At 39.5% G+C, this 20,509-nt stretch overlaps 1 protein-coding gene across 2 annotated transcripts in view; it reads right to left on the reverse strand.

Moving 5' to 3' along the window:
• RASSF3 (Ras association domain family member 3) overlaps positions 1-20,509 on the reverse strand; it is a 169,947-nt gene that overhangs the window by 125,647 nt on the left and 23,791 nt on the right. The window contains exon 1 of one of the 2 annotated variants that reach the window (XM_084639891.1): positions 8,798-8,921. The exons of the other annotated variant lie outside the window; for it this stretch is intronic. Coding sequence (XP_084496017.1) covers positions 8,798-8,918 — 121 coding nt within the window. The 5' untranslated portion in view covers positions 8,919-8,921. Of the gene's footprint in view, positions 1-8,797; positions 8,922-20,509 lie in introns of those variants that run through there. 2 annotated transcript variants of the gene reach the window in all.

A 20,509-nucleotide genomic window follows, 5' to 3' on the forward strand; every position in this document is an offset into this window, starting at 1 on the left:
TGCATTTAAATGCATACTTCTAAGAGTAGTAGAGTCAACAAGCTTTACATTCACTTTCAGCAAACATCTGTGTTAATAAAACATAGTTGAATAAATTTCTGCAGAGGTAAACACAAAATATGGTAGAAGATAGCAGATGCAAATTTGTTTAAAAATTAAAAATAAAACCAGAGAAAATGGTTTGCAATATTTGCCTAGATCTACTGTCTCTAATAATTGTCTTTCTGGAATTACCTGTGCACTAATATTTTCTCTTTGTTACATTTAAAAATAATAAAGTGGAAAAAATTGACACTCTAAGCAAATTTCTTCCAGCAGTTAATTGTTGCGTGTGAAAATTACAGCAGTGCAAATTAAACTGGTTTCAAAAATTATTTACTCTAGTGCCCTCTAGTGCTGAGTACCAAAATGGCAGGCATAAAGTTAACAAATTTGTACTCTTCTTTCATTTGTTCTTTAATTTAAAACAAAATTATCCAAAATGAAATGACATGAAAGGGGAAGCTGAGTTTTAGTTATTTGTAATGCAAAGGAAACTTGAGTTAATTCCCAGTAGAGTCTGTTGTTTCTTACTTGAATTAATAACATTGCAGAGGCAACATTTTCAATTCACTGAGTTATAGAAGTGATTATGCCCTTTCTAGATGATTTATAGAACAGTGCTTAACATAGCTTTGAATAGAACTATGATACAGCTATCCTGTACAGCCAGGAAATTCAGTTTGAACATAAGAAAGGATAGTTTCTACTGGGGGACAATTAATACCCCTTAAGGTGATGGATTTAAATGCTAAAATAGGACTTACATTCTAATAGGCGCAGAATAAACCACTTAACTGGAAGACTAGTCTTCATGAAAGCTAAATCCTGGGACTTCCCTGCTAAATAAATCCTGGATCCTGTTTCCTCTTAGGATTCAAATGTGGGTGGGGGCCAAGAGTTGAGTCAAGCCAAAGGAGGTGAAGTGCCAAATGATCCACATAGGAAGGTAAATATGCACGTAAAATAGGTGATGAAATATGTATGTTATATTTAAAATATGATGGTGAAGGAGCTAGAAGTACAGATCCCATTAGTGATCACTCACTAGACTCCTCATGTAATGCACCGGGAATCTAATCAGATCAGGCCCCTTATTAGGGTATGTCTACATTGCAATTAGACACCCACAGCTGGCCCGTGCCTGCTGACTCATGATTGCAGGGCTTGGGCTAAGGGGCTGTTTAATTGTGGTGTAGACGTTTCGGGCTTGGGCTGCAGCCCCAGCTCTGGGACCCTCCACCCTCTCAGGGTCCTAAAGCCTGGGATCCAGGCTGAAAGTCTACACCGCATTTAAACAGCCCATTAGCACGAGCCCCTTTGCCCAAGTTAGCTGGCATGGGCCAGGAACGGATTTTTAATTGCAGTGCAGACATATCCTAAAGTTTCACTGAGAACTTCCACTATGCAGGCAGCAGAGTTGGTGGGTGGTTGAGGAACAGAGGGGGCAACAGAAGGGAATAGACAGACTAGAAAGACCAGGTCCCCACACCCCACCCCACCCCACCTCAACCTGACCAGCATTGCGATAGTGCTCCATACTGTAATGTTTTATATGCCCTCAGGCCTCTAGTTTCTCAGGAGAGAAGGTACAGCACTACGTATTAATTGCATAAGCAAGTAGCTCAGTCTGAGTCTGCACACACTACTAGAAATGTGAATTCACACTGGGCTTGGAGGCTTAACATATTTATCGGCATAATCATTCTCACACTAACACTCCATCAGTTTATTTGGTAAGTCACGCCTATCTAGTAAACTAATTACTACTACTTTACATACACCACTGCTCCACAGCTGCTTCTCCAGATAACCTGTGATGGCCACTCCTCATTTTGCACCCTGAAGCACATGGCCAAACTGAGCGTTGATGAGGGAAGTGCTTTGTTTAATACTACAGCTGCACCTTTCTTGGCTTCCTATTCCATCCAAATTGTTACAAGACATATAAGGAATAAATCTTGCCAAAAAATTGGAGGTTTTTTTATTTAGTGGGGAAAGGGAAAAAAGATATCTACAAGTATACCATGGGGACTGGTGTTGTCTAGTCTTATTAAACATCTTATTTAAATTATCTGAAAGCAGGAGTAAAAAACCCCATTAATGAAATTTGCTGATGGTATTAAACTGCGAGAAGTTATGAATACTAATCAGTCCAGAGAAATTATGCAAAGTAATTTAAAAAGATTAGAAGTGTGGGCACAAAACAAAATAACTTTTCCCTAGAAAATATAGCAGGAGAAAACTAACCCAGTACAGAGATAGCAAAGGGAAGAGGAAATAAAAGGAAAGCAGTGACACTGAAAGACGATTGTATTTCTCTCTCCCCTTTGATATTGCACTTTGGGAGTCAAATAATGCAGTCTCACTCAAAGGATTTGTACCACAATATAACAAATTACAGACATGCTCTGAATAAAAAGAAACATGTAAAACAAATGCAGAATATATTTTTAAAGGAAACTGAACCTTAAAGAATACACTTACTGTAATCAGAGTCTTAAAATGGTATGTTTTCACTAACAGTCTATGTATACTTATCTGATCATTAGATGTGGAAGTTACTCAATGAACATTAAGAGCATTCAGATCAGTAGGGCTGAATTTTCAAAATCAGACAAATAAGTGTACCTGAAAAGATTGCACATGGACATATTTCATACATTTGCAATTAGACTGTAAAGTCCTAAGGGAATGGCCACTGTTTTTTACTTGTCTGTAATCTGTTGAAGTACCATTTACATCTATAGCATTGCATAATAATAAATAATAATATTAATAATAATTAATAAATAACTACTACAACAAAATGGAAATTATATGTGCATCTCAACACTAGGTAATTAAAATTAAAATAGTGTACCATAATTAAATTAAATAAGTGTACCATAGCCTATCACTTTTTAAAAATTATTATCTATAGAAAGTAATTACAATAGAACCTAAGCATTATGAAGACCAGAGTTATGAACTGACCGGTCAACCACACACCTCATTTGAAACTGGAAGTACGCAGCAGGCAGCAGCAGAGACAAAAATATACAGTACAGTACTGTGTTAAACATAAACTACTAAAACAATAAAGGAAAAGTTAAAAAAAAGATTTGACAGCTTCAGGAAACCATTTTTGTGCTTGTTTCATTTAAATTAAGATAGTTAAAAGACGCATTTTTCTTCTACCTAATAAAGTTTCAAAGCTGTATTAAGTCAGTGTTCAGCTGTAAACTTTTGGAAGAACCATGTTCAGAATTATGAATATTTCAGAGTTATGAACAAACTCCATTCCTGAGGTGTTTGTACTTCTCTGAGGTTCTACGGTATTCTAAATTTGTTCCCTACAAGGGAAAATAATTTGAATGCAACACTTTGTTTTGATAAGAATAGAGTAATCTAGTGACACCGTTTATTTCTTTGTTTCCCAGCTATGTATTCTTACAAACAGTAGGTCAGATTCTGCTACCTTTACTCAAATGGAGTAGCCCAGTTTAAGACAATAGGACTATTTGCGGAGGCAGTGCTACTCCATATAAGCACGGGTGCAGTATTAGGATAAAAGCTTTAATTCACAAATAACTATAAAGTAAACACAGAAAAAATGCATATTCTTATCACACCAAAATTATATTCTTTTAGTAGCTCTGTGCACTCATTAGGTATCAGGGCTCTGTTGGTCAATTAAACATTTTGGATAGGTAGTTAAAAACAGGCTTTCCTTTTATCTGGTCAGTTTTCATATTATTTTAACTTTAGTTTGTATAGAAGTTTAAACCTTCATAAATGTATTTTTATGGTATATTCATTTAAAAGGATGTCATAATGTTTCTATACTTGTTTCAGTTTATTGTGCAGAACATGTATTCTTACATGTCTGTACCTTTAACACAGATTTATTCGATTGGGTTCCAATGACCTGACCCAAAATCTATTGAAATCAATGAAAATACTCTCACTGATTTCAATGTGCTTTAGAGGAGGCCTCAAAATTGCAACACATAGGCCAAAAAATCATACGCAAATTCCTGCTGGAGGTAAAGTGTAACATTTTGCTGCTGACTGTGAGAAAGATCTGGCTAGTTTATAGATCTGCTAATGACTTCTCATTTTCTTCTCACTGAAAACTTTTTCAGATGTACACAGAACTGCTAATCTTTAAGCATTCCCTTTAGTTGAAAGCTTAGAATAAAATTCTTACAAGACTCAATTTGGGTTAGAAACAGAGCTGTATAAATCTCACTGATATGTGTGCCCCTGTTTGAACATTTTATAATAGTTTCAGTACAAGTGGGATTCAATTCCCACCCACCCCCACCACATAAACTGTTGTCTTTTATACTTCTGGGGGAATTCTGCGCCACCATGTGGGCACAGAATTCATGTTGTCTGCAGATTTCTTTGCTTCCCTGCAGAAAAATGACTTCTATGGGGAAGAAAAGGGAAGATGCAAGAGTGGTCTCTCCTCCCCAGCAGCTTGGAGCGGCTGGCAGAGACATAAATCCGCATGGGAGTGGGGGAGAGTGCATGCGTATGTGGGGAGACATCAGTTGCTGTAGGAGGAGGAAGCAGGGCTGGGCATGCATACGAGTTTAGCGAATGAGAGAGATTCTGTCCCTCTGGCTTGCTATTGCGGTGCACCCGGTATGGAGGGGCAGGACTTCAGGGTATTTGGAGGTAGGCATGAGGTGTGCAAAGGAGCCTTACTGTAAATGACAGTATGGCCTTATAAATGCTTATAGTATTTAGTGATTAGAACTGGTCTAAATTTTTGGACTAAAAAAAGTTCCTATCAAAATGTGCTCTGTGGACCTGGAGATGGTCAGTAGCCAGTATAAATAGTAAGTTTGAGTCCCCAGCCCTTATTTGCTCTTCGGTTGCCTATGATGTAATACTGAGCATATGGCTGCATATATTTGTTGACTAATAACTATAAATAAAGGGTCAACCTAGCTACATTATTATCAGAAAAAGGGGATTTGGGAATTTCCTCCAATGCTCCCCACCTCCATTCATTGTACTGTAGTTTAAATAAATTATCAAAAGAATTGAAAATGATTATATTGCATTATTTTGACGAATAAAAATGTGCAGAATTTTGCACAATTTTAAAATATTGTGTGCAAAATTTTAAAAATTTTGGCACAGAATTTTTAATTTTTTGGCCAAAATTCCCCTAGGTGTAATTTTATATGTTTTCCAGATGAAGCCATGCACTGGGGCCCCTGTTCCTATAAACAGGCCTAAACTTTGTTTCCCTTCCGTAGCGCCAGAGGAACTGCCATACAAGATCAGAAATATGTAGACCCTAATCCACTATCCTGTCTCTGACAGTGGCCAGCATTCAGGGGCACAGACACAATTTTCCTAAGGAGGGGCCCAGAGCTCTCCTTCATCTCACCTGCACCCAACTTCTCCACAAGCTCCCTTTGCACTCAGCCCCCCAGTTTCCCCTCCCACACCCAGCTCTACCAAGGTCCCAATGCTTCTTTTTCAGTGGACAATTATCCTATTCTGAAACCTGATGCATTTCAGGTCTCACTATATGTATCTAGAACCTCCAGTCAGGTGATTTGCATCACAAAACACAGATTCTATGAGGATATTGTGAGGAAAAATTCAAACATTTCAAACAAAGAAACACAGAATGCATTTTAAAAAGGAAACCATAACCTTAAACAGCGCATCCTCCTTGCCTAACATCTTTTAAAATGTTTTATATCGATGAATAAACTAAGTGCACTTAAAGCATTAGCAGCAGCAGTTAATCAATAGATGTGAACAGTGCCTAGAACCTATTGTTTTAGTTGTGCAGCAAGTGCCTAGAGGATTTGTGCTGTAAACTGTAAAGATTAAGAATTAAAACCAGCAGATCAGCTCTGATTCTATTCCAGACTTTACCAAACATTTTCTTGAAACAAATCAATCAATCTAATTGTGGCAATTTCTTCCTAAAAAAGGCTTCTCTCTTTCTGAGCCCTCCTCAAGAAATGGTACATTGATTTTGATTTCTCCAACATCCAAGCAAAAAATTAGTATGATAGCTATAGAGAATTTTCACTGATCAATAGGTAGTAGATTTGAAATCTCCAAAATGTTTTTACAGTTGATTTTTTTAAACAAAATGACTTCATATAGTACTCCTCTCCCTCTCTCTCTTCAAGGTCAGCAGCTGAGGGCAGGTTGATCTACAGGGCCTCTGAATCAGGAGCAGACGCCTAATTATACCCTGATATATCTTTTTACATGTGACACTATCAAATTTCTGCCTTTTGAATATCAAGGCCGACCGTAATCATGTGACACAATTAACTTGTTTCTTCTTGCTTAAGTTAACAATAAAGGCAAACCCAAGGGAACTATTGGAACTGGAAATAAATGGGATTTGGAGCAGGCCCAAGTGTGAGTGTACCATATTAGAAGCAGGGTGGGAATGCCACTAGCTTAGATTGGGCTGGGGGTGGGGGAGGGGGAGGAACTGGTTGGTCTGTTAAATATGTATATATGGAGATTGTATAATGTCTCTTTAAAGAAAAACTAACTGTAGTAATGATTGTTTTGATTCTGATATTTACATGGCAAGGATCTGTAAACTTGTTAAAACTTCCTAAATAAAGAGGTTTTTGTTATTGTTTTTTTTTAAAAGTGTTTGGGGATCATCAAAGGCTAGTTTGATGATCATGGGTGGAGGAAGGAACCCTGAATGAAATTCTGGCCCCATTGAAGTCAACAGCAAAATGCTCAGACTTCAGTGGAGCCCACATTTCCCTTCTCTTGTGAAACAGGAATTCTAGTACAACTCTTATTACATTTCTAATGTCCAGATTGGGTTATGAATTGTATCAGTGCCTTTGCAACAGAAACTGATAGGTTCTCCTTAAAAGTTTTTTCAACCTCTGGTGTGTTAAAATGTGCCTGAGTCCTACAAAATGGATCAGGGAATACCACTTATAAAAACATTGTGTTGATTTTACTGTTTATTCTTTTGTGTTAGGGTACAACTTTCTCCAATATTTCTTCATGCGCCATCTTTCCAGTAACACCACAGGCCTTGTGATCATCAGCACAAGGAACTGATGGAGAATGATACCCAGGGCATTTCTGACAGCATATGCACCTTTAATGCCAAAGTAATAAAAATACATATAAAAATTAATGCAGAAAATTAAGTCTTATTCCAATAAAACTACTGGATGTAGGGGGGAAGGGAGAGAAAAAAATACACTGGAGTTTATTGTTTTAGGTGCCTGGCCCTCAGAATCCTCCTCCTTCCTCCTCACAAACTGTAGACAATGTTACATTTCGGTGGCACTGAGAAAAAAAGACCTGCATAATCATTTTGACATATACATGACCTGACTGAATTAAAGTTTTCAGTAATGTGTCTATTGTTACCGTCTTACTTGGTTTGTAGATGTACACAAGAGTAATATTTAACATAAAAAAGCATCATGGGTAAAGTTTAAACTTATCTTCCAGGAGTAATATTATTATTCTGGGAGTGACATTATTATTATTTAGTACTACTGAATACTTTAAGAGGAAGGGAAGACTAGGGTTGAAATTCTGGCCTCAGTGAAGTCAGTGGGAATTTTGCCATTAACTTCGATAGTCAGGATTTCACCCTGGATGTTTAAGGGGTGTGGATTCTTTCACAGAGGAGGATGTCAATCTGCCATTTAGTCATGTTCCACAACAGTGTTTCAGTGGTAAATTTCAGATGGTCCAACTTGTTCAGATTCACAAATACATCACTTGAATTAAAACACTGCATTTTTCAGCTATAATGTTGATCAAAGAGACCATCCCATACAAGTTAAAATTTGGTTTTCAGACTAGAAGACCTTCAAAACTAACTGGCTCACCATTTTACATCAACTTAGTGCCTGTCAAAAGTGCTTGTGCTTTGTAGAATGAAGTCCACTATTATTAACAGAACAAGTGCAGCAGCTAAAGCAACAAAAGTGTCTGCTTCTGCAAACTGCCCAAGCAACATGCCTCGACCCTGACCTTAAGGGACCATCTCTATGGGACAGGGCAGTCCTTGGCCTTTAAAGCTAAAGATTCTATTTATTGCTGAATGGGGTGTTGAGAGTCATGGATTCTTTTCCACTAGTAAGTGGATTGAAACCACTGACTCATTTCACATAGAGCACTAAATAGTCTTCAGATGCAATGACATTCAGTCACTGCTGAGCTGGGCTGGATTACAAGCGGTAAACAGAAATTAAAGACTGTATCTCATTACCAAACCCAAGTCCTCTTCTAACTTGCTTCCCATTTTGTAAGACCAGCTAGTTTGACATAGTAGTTCAAGGTCCTCAGCAAATTCTCTCTTCATCTAGCATTCTGACATTTTAGCACTAAATGAATGGATGTTAAAATTTAAAAGAACTGATTGATCGATCTTTGAGACAGAAGTTCCTGACTCAGAGCGCATAAGTACACATATGTGAGAGAGACAAAGAATTAAACCTAACCCCATAAAAAGGAAAACCAAATATTATAGAAAAGAAAGTTAATAAGATTGAATGATAAAGCTGTAGTAGTATCCTGCATCTGAGCAATCCTGACCAATACACTATATGTACCTCCAAATAATTTCAACAGTTGTGTCCATATGGACCTTGTACGGGATGCCAAAGAGCAAAGAATACTATTTTGGAAAAGTTTTCTCAATAAAGTAAACATACTTTCATCTTTAGTTTCTCTTCTTAGCAGAGAAAAAGAAAGAAAAGATAATTGTCTTAATCACAGCAGCACTTACCAGCAGACTTCCAGAGAAGCTTGAATTTCCTTCTTCTTGAGCTGCTCAGTGATTTTGGGAACCAGTAAAAAAACTGTGCTATCCTTCTGATGGTTTTGCTAAAATCATTTCTTATTGCCATAGCTAAAGTACTCTGTAGTTACATCAAGAACAACGGAAATATGCAGACAGGATGAGAAACGAAAGCCCATGAATACCCACACATAATATGTTAGATGTGAACTGAGGCTCAGCCAGTATGTCTCGAGACCACCTGTTAGTCCTAAATCCCCTCCCTCTCAGTCATTCAGTTGGATTTCCTTTAGACCTTCCTCTTTAAAACAAGAAGCAGCAGCTATATTAATAGATGCTTTGGCTAAAGAAATAATAATGCTTCAGGGCTGATGAAGAATCCTAACCTAGTGCTGTCTTTTCAATAATTTCAAAAAAATAAAATGTATTCCATGGAAAGGCTTTTTAAAATCCCTTGTTGCCCTCTAGCTGCCTTGACTAGCTTGCAAACTGAAACTAATGTCAGACAACTGTATAATAATTATCATTGCAAGAGCTCTTTTTGAGACAAAAGGATTTTCCTCTAAACCGTGTCATATGGATGGTTTCTTGTAAAATTATTTTATGAAGCTTCTCTGCATTTAAAAAGAGATTTCTATAGAAGAACACTAGTTTTTAAAAAACCCAACAGTATAAAGGCATTATAAAGCAGAGTCAAAGTCATTTAAGAGTCTATTTGTTTACTACTATCTAGTTTTCTAAGGTTTTTATGTGGCATCTCACTGCTATGTGCTTTCAAACAAGACATGAATTTAAATATAGCCAGAGATACAATATACTAATATATGCACCCATGCACTAATATACAAACACACAGCATGTGTTCTCGCATGTATTTTTTAAACTGTATGAACATTTACATTTCCAAATTTTGGTATGTTTTCCTCCAGTTATGTTACATCTTCCAATTCAGCTCCTCATATCCTATTTGATTTTTTTCTGCTAAGCCCGAATGTTACAGCATATTGAAAATCAACACTAACTAAATTATTGAACACAGATCCTTTCAGATAAAATTTTAAAATACAGTAAGCAAGTGTTTTAAGTTCACAAAACTTCAGTAAATAGAGCTCATGTTGTACTCCTATAGGCTAAAATATGTCAAATATTTAACCCCATTTTATACATCAGGCATTTTAACATACTGCTCTTTCTCAGACACAAGCTAGATAGATTGCATTTCCTTTGGTCAATATGACTCTGAAAACAAAACAAACATTTCCATTTATACCAGATCTGTCACAATTCTTCAGTCAGTGTCAATTAAAGTGGAGGAGCCAGGACTCCAGCTGAGAGAGCTGTCTATTGTTCTAGTTACACACATGCGTGCCATCAGGCATCTAGTAACAAAGTGACAGTTTTAGCACAAATGGGTCACCAGTTCAGAAAATGCAAGGACCAGAGTTAAAGACCCATTAGATAACTTGTTTCTCGCATCAGATGAAATAATTTTGAGTTAAATAAACAGGATTTGCCAATTACTGGATAAATGAATAATCAATAATTATGTCACTGAAAATTGAATCTAAAAACCATATGAAAAGATGGGAGCATATGAAAAGATGGGAGTTGTCTTACCAAGTGGGGTGTGTATTTATTCCTCCCTACAGTATGTTCCACTCCATGCATCTGATGAAGTAGGTTTTAGCCCACGAAAGCTTATGCCCAAATAAATTTGTTAGCCTCTAAGGTGCCACGAGGACTCCTCATTGTTTTTTTTAGAAATCAGTGTTTTAAAACTAATACTTCAACGTAAGGGCTTTACTGTTAGTGCTAGCAGGGGGCTCAGAAGACAGGAATATTTGTTCATCTAAAAAAATTAAAACATTAATATTATTTTTGTTAGTATGTGTCCCTTTTAAGATAGAGTCTCTGAGCTGCTGATGGCTTTAAATCGAAAAGCAGGAAGTGTCTGTGAAAATGCAAATTACCTAAATGATAAAAGAAAAGGAGGACTTGTGGCACCTTAGAGACTAACCAATTTATTAGAGCATAAGCTTTCGTGAGCTACAGCTCACTTCCTCAGATGCATATCGTGGAGACTGCAGCAGGCTTTATATATACACAGAGAATATGAAACAATACCTATTCCCACCCCACTGTCCTGCTGGTAATAGCTTATCTAAAGTGATTTCCAGCACAAATCCAGGTTTTCTCACCCTCCACCCCCCCACACAAATTCACTCTCCTGCTGGTGATAGCCCATCCAAAGTGACAACTCTTTACACAATGTGCATGACAATCAAGCTGGGCTATTTCCTGCATAAATCCAGGTTCTCACATCCCCCCACCCCCATACACACACAAACTCACTCTCCTGCTGGTAATAGCTGCCCACCCCCATACACACACAAACTCACTCTCCTGCTGGTAATAGCTCAGCTATTACCAGCAGGAGAGTGAGTTTGTGTGTGTATGGGGGTGGGGGGATGTGAGAACCTGGATTTATGCAGGAAATAGCCCAGCTTGATTGTCATGCACATTGTGTAAAGAGTTGTCACTTTGGATGGGCTATCACCAGCAGGAGAGTGAATTTGTGTGGGGGGGTGGAGGGTGAGAAAACCTGGATTTGTGCTGGAAATCACTTTAGATAAGCTATTACCAGCAGGACAGTGGGGTGGGAATAGGTATTGTTTCATATTCTCTGTGTATATATAAAGCCTGCTGCAGTCTCCACGATATGCATCTGAGGAAGTGAGCTGTAGCTCACGAAAGCTTATGCTCTAATAAATTGGTTAGTCTCTAAGGTGCCACAAGTCCTCCTTTTCTTTTTGCGAATACAGACTAACACGGCTGCTACTCTGAAACCTGTCTAAATGATAAAGGAAGGAAAGAACTAGCAGCACAAAGGAGCTGCAGATAAAGGACACACCTGATCAGCAAACAAATTGTCTAAATAAAAGGCATGGGATAACAAGATAATTTTAATAAATTTAATGATGATAAGTACCCCTGTAACTACGTATAGTGTGTATGATTTTTGGAAAAACCCTTTAAAGTCGTACGGTAATAATGCTTCTCAGCTATTACCGGTAAATAAACTTAAAGCTTAACACAGCAGGAAAAACATTATAAACTTGGTCTGCTGTATAAGAAAGGAAACTGAGGTACCCCACCTCAGGGATTTAATGACTAAACAGTGGGATAATTTCCCCATAACCCTTAATAGATAAAAGCCATTGAAACCTGGCCTGCCTATAGAAAAAAACAGGAAAATATGGGGGTAATTCCTCTGTTTTGCCTGCAATCAGCAAGGGTATTTGTAAAAGAAATATTTTAAGCAATAATCTGCCACCCCAAAAGGGGTAGAAACATGTTCTTTTGTCTTTCAGAAAATCAGGAAAAGCTGATGCCAGTTGAAGAGCAACCCAATATCATGAATCTACTGTCGCAACAGAAATTGTGTTTTGTGTTCTATGTTTTGTCTTGTCTTGTTGCTAGCACTGTTGTGTGTTTAAAAAAAAAATACTGCAGACCTGCAGGTAATTAAAAATAAATTAAGCTCTCTGTCCCAGCTACAGGACAGCCTGATACAAAAACAAGTACATGCCAGTGTAGACTTGGTCCAAATTGGCCTGGGTAACCTAAAAGCCCGATGGAATCTTTGGCAATGGCTTAATACTACCGCGTGGCTTATGCATAGGAAAAAATTTAGAAATAGGAAACTACACAGCCATAGCTATGGGATGCACTGAAATGCAGATACTTGCCCTAGCTACTTTGGAACACGAAATGTTCTGGGTCATATTGGGAAATATTAAGCGTTAAGAAAGAGATCATTGTTTGACACTTATCAATATGAATGGAGGCAATATGTTTCCAGTATTGTAAAACCAGACTTGTTAATGGGAGAAATTGTTGTCAAAATTGCACACCAACAGTCCCTGGAGGCAAAGGTATTGAAGGTTAGCCCACTCCCCATATTACACATGGGATCCTTCTGGCTACCCTGGACCTTGAGCCAGTGGGCTCGGGAAGGAGGGAAGCTACTGGACACTAGAGGTTGTACCGAATGGACTCCTCAAAAGTAGGTGTGCTTCACCTTGCCTGTTACCCCAGAACCTTGTAGTAAAGATACATCACTAGGATCATGTATGTGGGATGAACTGGAATCAAAAACTCAAATTGCCTCACAGTACCTTCTCTTGAATAGGCTACATAGAAAGTGACACTGACGATTATAAATCTTAGTGTCAAAAGGGGGATTATGTTGGATCATATTAAAGAAGTTCTGTATTAAAATCAAAAATGAGTTTGATTCCCCACAGTTTAAATTCCAGGGTATTACTAATTAAGAGGTCTCTTGATTTTTGGTACTGTTTCTCTCCCTCTCTGTGTGAAACTTGCAAGCTGCTAATTGTGTTAGTACATTCTAAAGACAGGGTCTGTTCTCAAAGCAATTCTTTGTAACAACAACAACTCACACAGAGAGAGACTCAAAGCAATACTCTGTAACAACAGAAACAGCACCCAGAGACTCTCCGCCCTTTTGTTGTATTAACAATTGTGATTAAAATAGAGATAGAGGATGTATGTGGATGGATGCTTGGTGTGGATAATAACTGAATGATCAGGGAGGTGCCAGCCTAAGAATCCAGTGTCCATTGGCTGAAGAAGGTGTCAAGTGGAAATAACCAGAGGACCCCCGGAGGACAGACTGGAATCCACCCAACAGCCTCAAGAATGGAAGAACCAAAGAACAAGATAACATCTGGCAGCACGGAGCCATCACAAATGTGCTATCTGCTGATTGATCCAGCAACAGCATGATGAAGCAATTCCCATAGACTGGCATAGGAAGAAATTCCTATAAAAATGGACTCTAGAAAGTGAGAACTTTGGGGTCTGATTCTGCAAACCAACTTCCAGGAGCATCAGATGGGCATCTGACAAGGCCCTGCTCCCTCCTCATGTCCAGGCCACCTGCCCAGTGGCTTGGCATGAGCAACTCTCAGGCTGGTAACTATGATAACAACCTTGCAGAACCTGTGTGTGTGTGTATGAATGAATGTGTGAATAAATATGAGATTGAATAGAATGTTATAGCTATAACTAACTGCTTACTATGATTCTTTCTGTATTCACAATAAATGTGACATTTTGCCTTTTCCCCTTTAACAAGATCCTGCTGGTTTTTATTTTATTGGTATAACAATAGCTACTTTGGAAGTACTAGTGTTTTACTAGTGATTTTAAAAATTCAGTATAAAAAAATCAAAACATATCATCTCAATGAAGTGGTAAAATGGCTTTGCTGATAAGAACGACAACTGAGAAGTTTTACATTTTACAATTTTCAATATCTTAATATCTTCAATATCTTAATAAAACATATATTACTTATGGCAGATATTGTCCAGTCTGTCAGATAGCAATTATAGTTGCTAAACAAATCTTAATGATTTTAATTCTTAGTGTTCTGTAGTTAGATTCATAAATGGAGGTTACTTATCTGTACCTGCAGGATCTTTGAGATTTGTGGTCTCTTTCTGTATTCCACACCATACACCTGAGAATGGAAATTTGTAGCGAGTAGTGTCTGTTAGTCCTCACCTGTACAATTGCCCTCCTTGTGCTCTGAACAGAGGGCATAAATAACAGCATGGGCCGACATCTCTCCAGTTCTTTCTTCTACCACAAATCAGATAAGATCCAAAGCAGAGGGGAAGGAGGATGGGTAGTAGAATACAGATAGGGACCACACGTCACAGAGAACCTCTACAGTTATGAGTAAGTAACCTCTCATTCTTCTTTGAGTGCTGGTCCCTAGGTGTATTCCACACATGGATATTCAAACAGGAGGAGGGTGTGAGGCTGTAGCTGGTATGGATGTCTATAATACTGCTCTCCCCAAAACTGCATCTGCAGCAGAGTCTTGGACTATGGCATCCTGCTTCAGAAAGGTGTAACTGGAGCTCCAGGAAGCTCTTACAAATGTCCAACATCAGTACTTCACAAAGAGATGCAGATGAGGTTGTTTGTGCTCTTGTAGAGTGGGTCCTCTCCTCATTGCGGAGCGGAGGGCGAAGAACAAGTGACACTGATAAAGAATGATGCATCCGGAAAAGCACTTAGAAAGTCTAGGGACAGATAATGCTTGTCCTTGTGAAAAAGCTCTGAAAAAGAGGCTTGTGTTTTCCAAACCATTTTTGTTCTTTGCAGTTAAAAGGCCAAGACCTGTCTGACATCAAGGGAGTGCAGTCTCTTTTCCTCACTGGATTCGGAAGCATGAGGTTTTGAAAGAATACCAGTAAATGATAGGTTGGTACACATAAAACTCAGAAATTATCTTAGAGATGAATTTTGGGTGGAGGTGAAGGACAAGTTTTTCTTTATGAAATATGATGTAGAGTGGGTCAGCCATGGGTGCTTCCAGTTCACTCAATTGTCTGGCCAGTCTGATAGCTACTATGAAGGCAACCTTCATGGACAGGTACAACATGGAGCATGTGGCCAATGGTTTGAACGGTGGTCTGGTAAGAATCGAGAGAACCAGATTTAGGTCCCATTGCAGCATAAGTTTCACCAATGGGGGAAAGGTCCTAATAAGACTTTTCAGGAAACAAAGTGTGATTTTATGAGTAAAGATAAAATGGCCTTCCATTGGAGGGTGGAAGGCACTGACTGTTGCCAGGTGGACTCAGAAGAAGATAATAGAAGTTTTGACATCTTGAGGAATATGAGATAATCTAAAATAGCAGGAATACCTGGTGATTCTGGTGAAAACTCTTTCTATTGTGTTCAGGTAAATAAATGCCTCTGTGACCGGGGTCCTCGTGGGGAGCCAGCTGTGGTCACTCAATTAGGGTGAACTACAAAGAATGTGGCAGGCAATCCCCATAAAGCTGGTGGATATTCCAATACTTAGATTTACCAAGCCAGCATAAAACAACTTCTTTATTACCTTACTGGTTACTCAGAAGTCCAAACAACACAGTTCCCTTAAAGGTTTCAGAGTGGTAGCCGTGTTAGTCTGTATCAGCAAAAACAACGAGGAGTCCTTGTGGCACCTTAGAGACTAAAAAATTTACTTGGACATAAGCTTTCATGGGCTAGAACCCACTTCATCAGATGCATGGAGTAGAAATTACAGGAGCAGATATAAACACATGAAAAGATGGGAGTTGCCTTACCAAGTGTGAGGTCAGTCTAATGACACAATTCAATTAACAGTAGGATACCAAGGGAGGAAAAATAACTTTTGTAGTGGTAATGAGAGTGGCCCATTTCAAACAGTTGACAAGAAGGTGTGAGTAACAGTAGGGGAAAATTAGTATGGGGGAAATTAGGTTTAGGTTTTGCAATGATCCAACCCTTAAAGTGATCCAGCCTCAGGCCTCCATCCAGGTACCCACGTCAAATATGCTGAAATTTTCTGTAAATCTTATTTCATCATGTAAAAGAAAAGATTCTACCAATCCCCAAAGGATCAGACATATTACTTCCCAGGTTAATGAATGTTTCAGATCTTACCCAAATACACGCCACAGCCAATTCTTATTAACTAAACAAAAATTTATTAAAAAACAAGAGAGAGAGAGTATGGTTAAAAGATCATTATACATATAGACAACTAATTGAGGTTCAGATTCATAGCATAGATGGTGAGCTTTGTAGTTGCAAAGAGTTCCTTTAGAATTCAGTTCATAGGTCATAGTCCAGTGTCCAAATCTCATATTCAGGGCGAACCAGCATAACTGGGACCTCAGTCTTGAGACTCAAACTTCCCCTGACAAGGTCTAAGCAGATCTGAGATTACAGAATTAGGACCCAAGGATCTTTTATACAATTTCATGTCCTCTTTGACAAGTTGAGAGTTCCTTGGGGAACAAAAGGTAATTAGGATTACTTTGAAGGAGGTCCACCACCAGTACTTAGCTATACTAATTTACATAAGGCCATTTGCTTGTTCTTCCCCCATTCACAGTCTAAATGGGCCATCTTGATTATCATTACAAAAGTTTTTTCCTCCTGCTGATAATAGCTCATCTTAATTAATTAGCCTCTTACAGTTTGCATGGCAACTTCCACCTTCTCTTTATGTTTCAGAATAACAGCCCTGTTAGTGTGCATTCGCAAAAAAAAAAGGAGTACCTGTGGCACCTTAGAGACTAACCAATTTATTTGAGCATAAGCTTTCGTGAGCTACAGCTCACTTCATCGGATGCATACTGTGGAAAGTACAGCAGATCTTTGTATACACACAAACCATGAAAAAATGGGTGCTTACCACTACAAAAGGTTTTCTCTCCCCCCACCCCACTCTCCTGCTGGTAATAGCTTATCTAAAGTGATCACTCTCCTTACAATGTGTATGATAATCAAGGTGGGCCATTTCCAGCACAAATCCAGGGTTTAACAAGAATGTCTGGGGGGGGGGTAGGAAAAAACAAGGGGAAATAGGTTACCTTGCATAATGACTTAGCCACTCCCAGTCTCTATTCAAGCCTAAGATAATTGTATCCAATTTGCAAAAGAATTCCAATTCAACAGTCTCTCGCTGGAGTCTGGATTTGAAGTTTTTCTGTTGTAATATCGCAACTTTCATGTCTGTAATCGTGTGACCAGAGAGATTGAAGTGTTCTCTCTGGTTTATGAATGTTATAATTCTTGACATCTGATTTGTGTCCATTTATTCTTTTACGTAGAGACTGTCCAGTTTGACCAACGTACATGGCAGAGGGGCATTGCTGGCACATGATGGCATATATATCACATTGGTGGATGTGCAGGTGAACGAGCCTCTGATAGCGTGGCTGATGTTATTAGGCCCTGTGATGGTGTCCCCGAATAGATATGTGGGCACAGTTGGCAACGGGCTTTGTTGCAAGGATAGGTTCCTGGGTTAGTGGTTCTGTTGTGTGGTATGTGGTTGCTGGTGAGTATTTGCTTCAGGTTGGGGGGCTGTCTGTAGGCAAGGACTGGCCCGTCTCCCAAGATTTGTGAGAGTGTTGGGTCATCCTTCAGGATAGGTTGTAGATCCTTGATAATGCGTTGGAGGGGTTTTAGTTGGGGGCTGAAGGTGACGGCTAGTGGCGTTCTGTTATTTTCTTTGTTAGGCCTGTCCTGTAGTAGGTGACTTCTGGGAACTCTTCTGGCTCTATCAATCTGTTTCTTCGTTTCCGCAGGTGGGCACTGTAGTTGTAAGAAGGCTTGATAGAGCTCTTGTAGGTGTTTGTCTCTGTCTGAGGGGTTGGAGTAAATGCGGTTGAATCGCAGAGCTTGGCTGTAGACAATGGATCGTGTGGTGTGGTCCGGGTGAAAGCTGGAGGCATGTAGGTAGGAATAGCGGTCAGTAGGTTTCCGGTATAGGGTGGTGTTTGTGACCATCGTTCGTTAGCACTGTAGTGTCCAGGAAGTGGATCTCTTGTGTGGACTGGACCAGGCCGAGGTTGATGGTGGGATGGAAATTGTTGAAATCACGGTGGAATTCCTCAAGTGCTTCTTTTCCATGGGTCCAGATGATGAAGATGTCATCAATATAGCGCAAGTAGAGTAGGGGCGTTAGGGACAAGAGCTGAGGAAGCATTGTTCTAAGTCAACCATAAAAATGTTGGCATACTGTGGGGCCATGCGGGTATCCATGGCAGTGCCGCTGATTTGAAGGTATACATTGTCCCCAAATGTAAAATAGTTATGGGTAAGGACAAAGTCACAAAGTTCAGCCACCAGGTTAGCCGTGACATTATCGGGGATACTGTTCTTGATGGCTTGTAGTCCATCTTTGTGTGGAATGTTGGTGTGGAGGGCTTCTACATCCATAGTGGCCAGGATGGTGTTATCAGGAAGATCACTGATGGATTGTAGTTTCCTCAGAAAGTCAGTGGTGTCTCGAAGATAGCTGGGAGTGCTGGTAGCGTAGGGCCTGAGGAGGGAGTCTACATAGCCAGACAATCCTGATGTCAGCGTGCCAATGCCTGAGATGATGAGGCGCCCAGGATTTCCAGGTTTACGGATCTTGGGTAGTAGACAGAATATCCCAGGTCGGGGTTCCAGGGGTGTGTCTGTGCAGATTTGATCTTGTGCTTTTTCAGGGAGTTTCTTGAGCAAATGCTGTAGTTTCTTTTGGTAACTCTCAGTGGGATCATAGGCTTGTAGAAAGTGGTGTTGGAGAGCTGCCGAGCAGCCTCTTGTTCATATTCCGACCTATTCATGATGACAACAGCACCTCCTTTGTCAGCCTTTTTGATTATGATGTCAGAGTTGTTTCTGAGGCTGTGGATGGCATTATGTTCTGCACGGCTGAGGTTGTGGGGCAAGCGATGCTGCTTTTCCACAATTTCAGCCTGTGCACGTCGGCAGAAGCACTCTATGTAGAAGTCCAGTCTGCTGTTTCGACCTTCAGGAGGAGTCCACCTAGAATCCTTCTTTTTGTAGTGTTGGTAGGGAGGTCTCTGTGGATTAGTATGTTGTTCAGAGGTGTGTTGGAAATATTCCTTGAGTCGGAGATGTCGAAAATAGGATTCTAGGTCACCACAGAACTGTATCATGTTCGTGGGGGTGGAAGGGCAGAAGGAGAGGCCCCGAGATAGGACAGCTGCTTCTGCCTGGCTAAGAGTATAGTTGGATAGGTTAACAATATTGCTGGGTGGGTTGAGGGAACCAGGGCCTAATAACATCAGCCACACTATCAGAGGCTCGTTCACCTGCACATCCACCAATGTGATATATATGCCATCATGTGCCAGCAATGCCCCTCTGCCATTTGCATTGGTCAAACTGGACAGTCTCTACGTAAAAGAATAAATGGACACAAATCAGATGTCAAGAATTATAACATTCATAAATCAGTTGGAGAACACTTCAATCTCTCTGGTCACGCGATTACAGACATGAAAGTTGCGATATTACAACAGAAAAACTTCAAATCCAGACTCCAGCGAGAGACTGTTGAATTGGAATTCATTTGCAAATTGGATACAATTAACTTAGGCTTGAATAGAGACTGGGAGTGGCTAAGTCATTATGCAAGGTAACCTATTTCCCCTTGTTTTTTCCTACCCCCCCCCCCCGACGTTCTTGTTAAACCCTGGATTTGTGCTGGAAATGGCCCACCTTGATTATCATACACATTGTAAGGAGAGTGATCACTTTAGATAAGCTATTACCAGCAGGAGAGTGGGGTGGGGGGAGAGAAAACCTTTTGTAGTGGTAAACACCCATTTTTTCATGGTTTGTGTGTATACAAAGATCTGCTGTACTTTCCACAGTATGTATCCGATGAAGTGAGCTGTAGCTCACGAAAGCTTATGCTCAAATAAATTGGTTAGTCTCTAAGATGCCACAAGTACTCTTGTTCTTTTTGCAGATACAGACTAACACCTGCTACTCTGAAACATTTCAAAGAGAGATGAATACCTAGATATGCCATGTTTACAATTCATTTAAATGATATCAGAATACTGAATAGACAGGGTCTGTTGATTACATTATCGACCGTACTCATACGTATGTAAAAATACAAAAACATAAACATTATCTCCCTACATGTCTTTTGAGGGTTATTTATTTTGCAGGAAGTTTAACCCTTTCTAGCCATGCATCACAGCCTCCATTTAGCTAGATAGCACTTTCTGGTGGAGACTTTTCTGCTCTGATTGAAGATAGTGTGGAGAGCCTCTCAACATGAACATTTAAGGTCTGGGCCTATAAGTTTGCGTG

Source organism: Lepidochelys olivacea (genome assembly GCF_965140295.1).
Source record: "Lepidochelys olivacea isolate rLepOli2 genome assembly, chromosome: 1".
NCBI lineage: Eukaryota > Metazoa > Chordata > Testudines > Cheloniidae > Lepidochelys > Lepidochelys olivacea.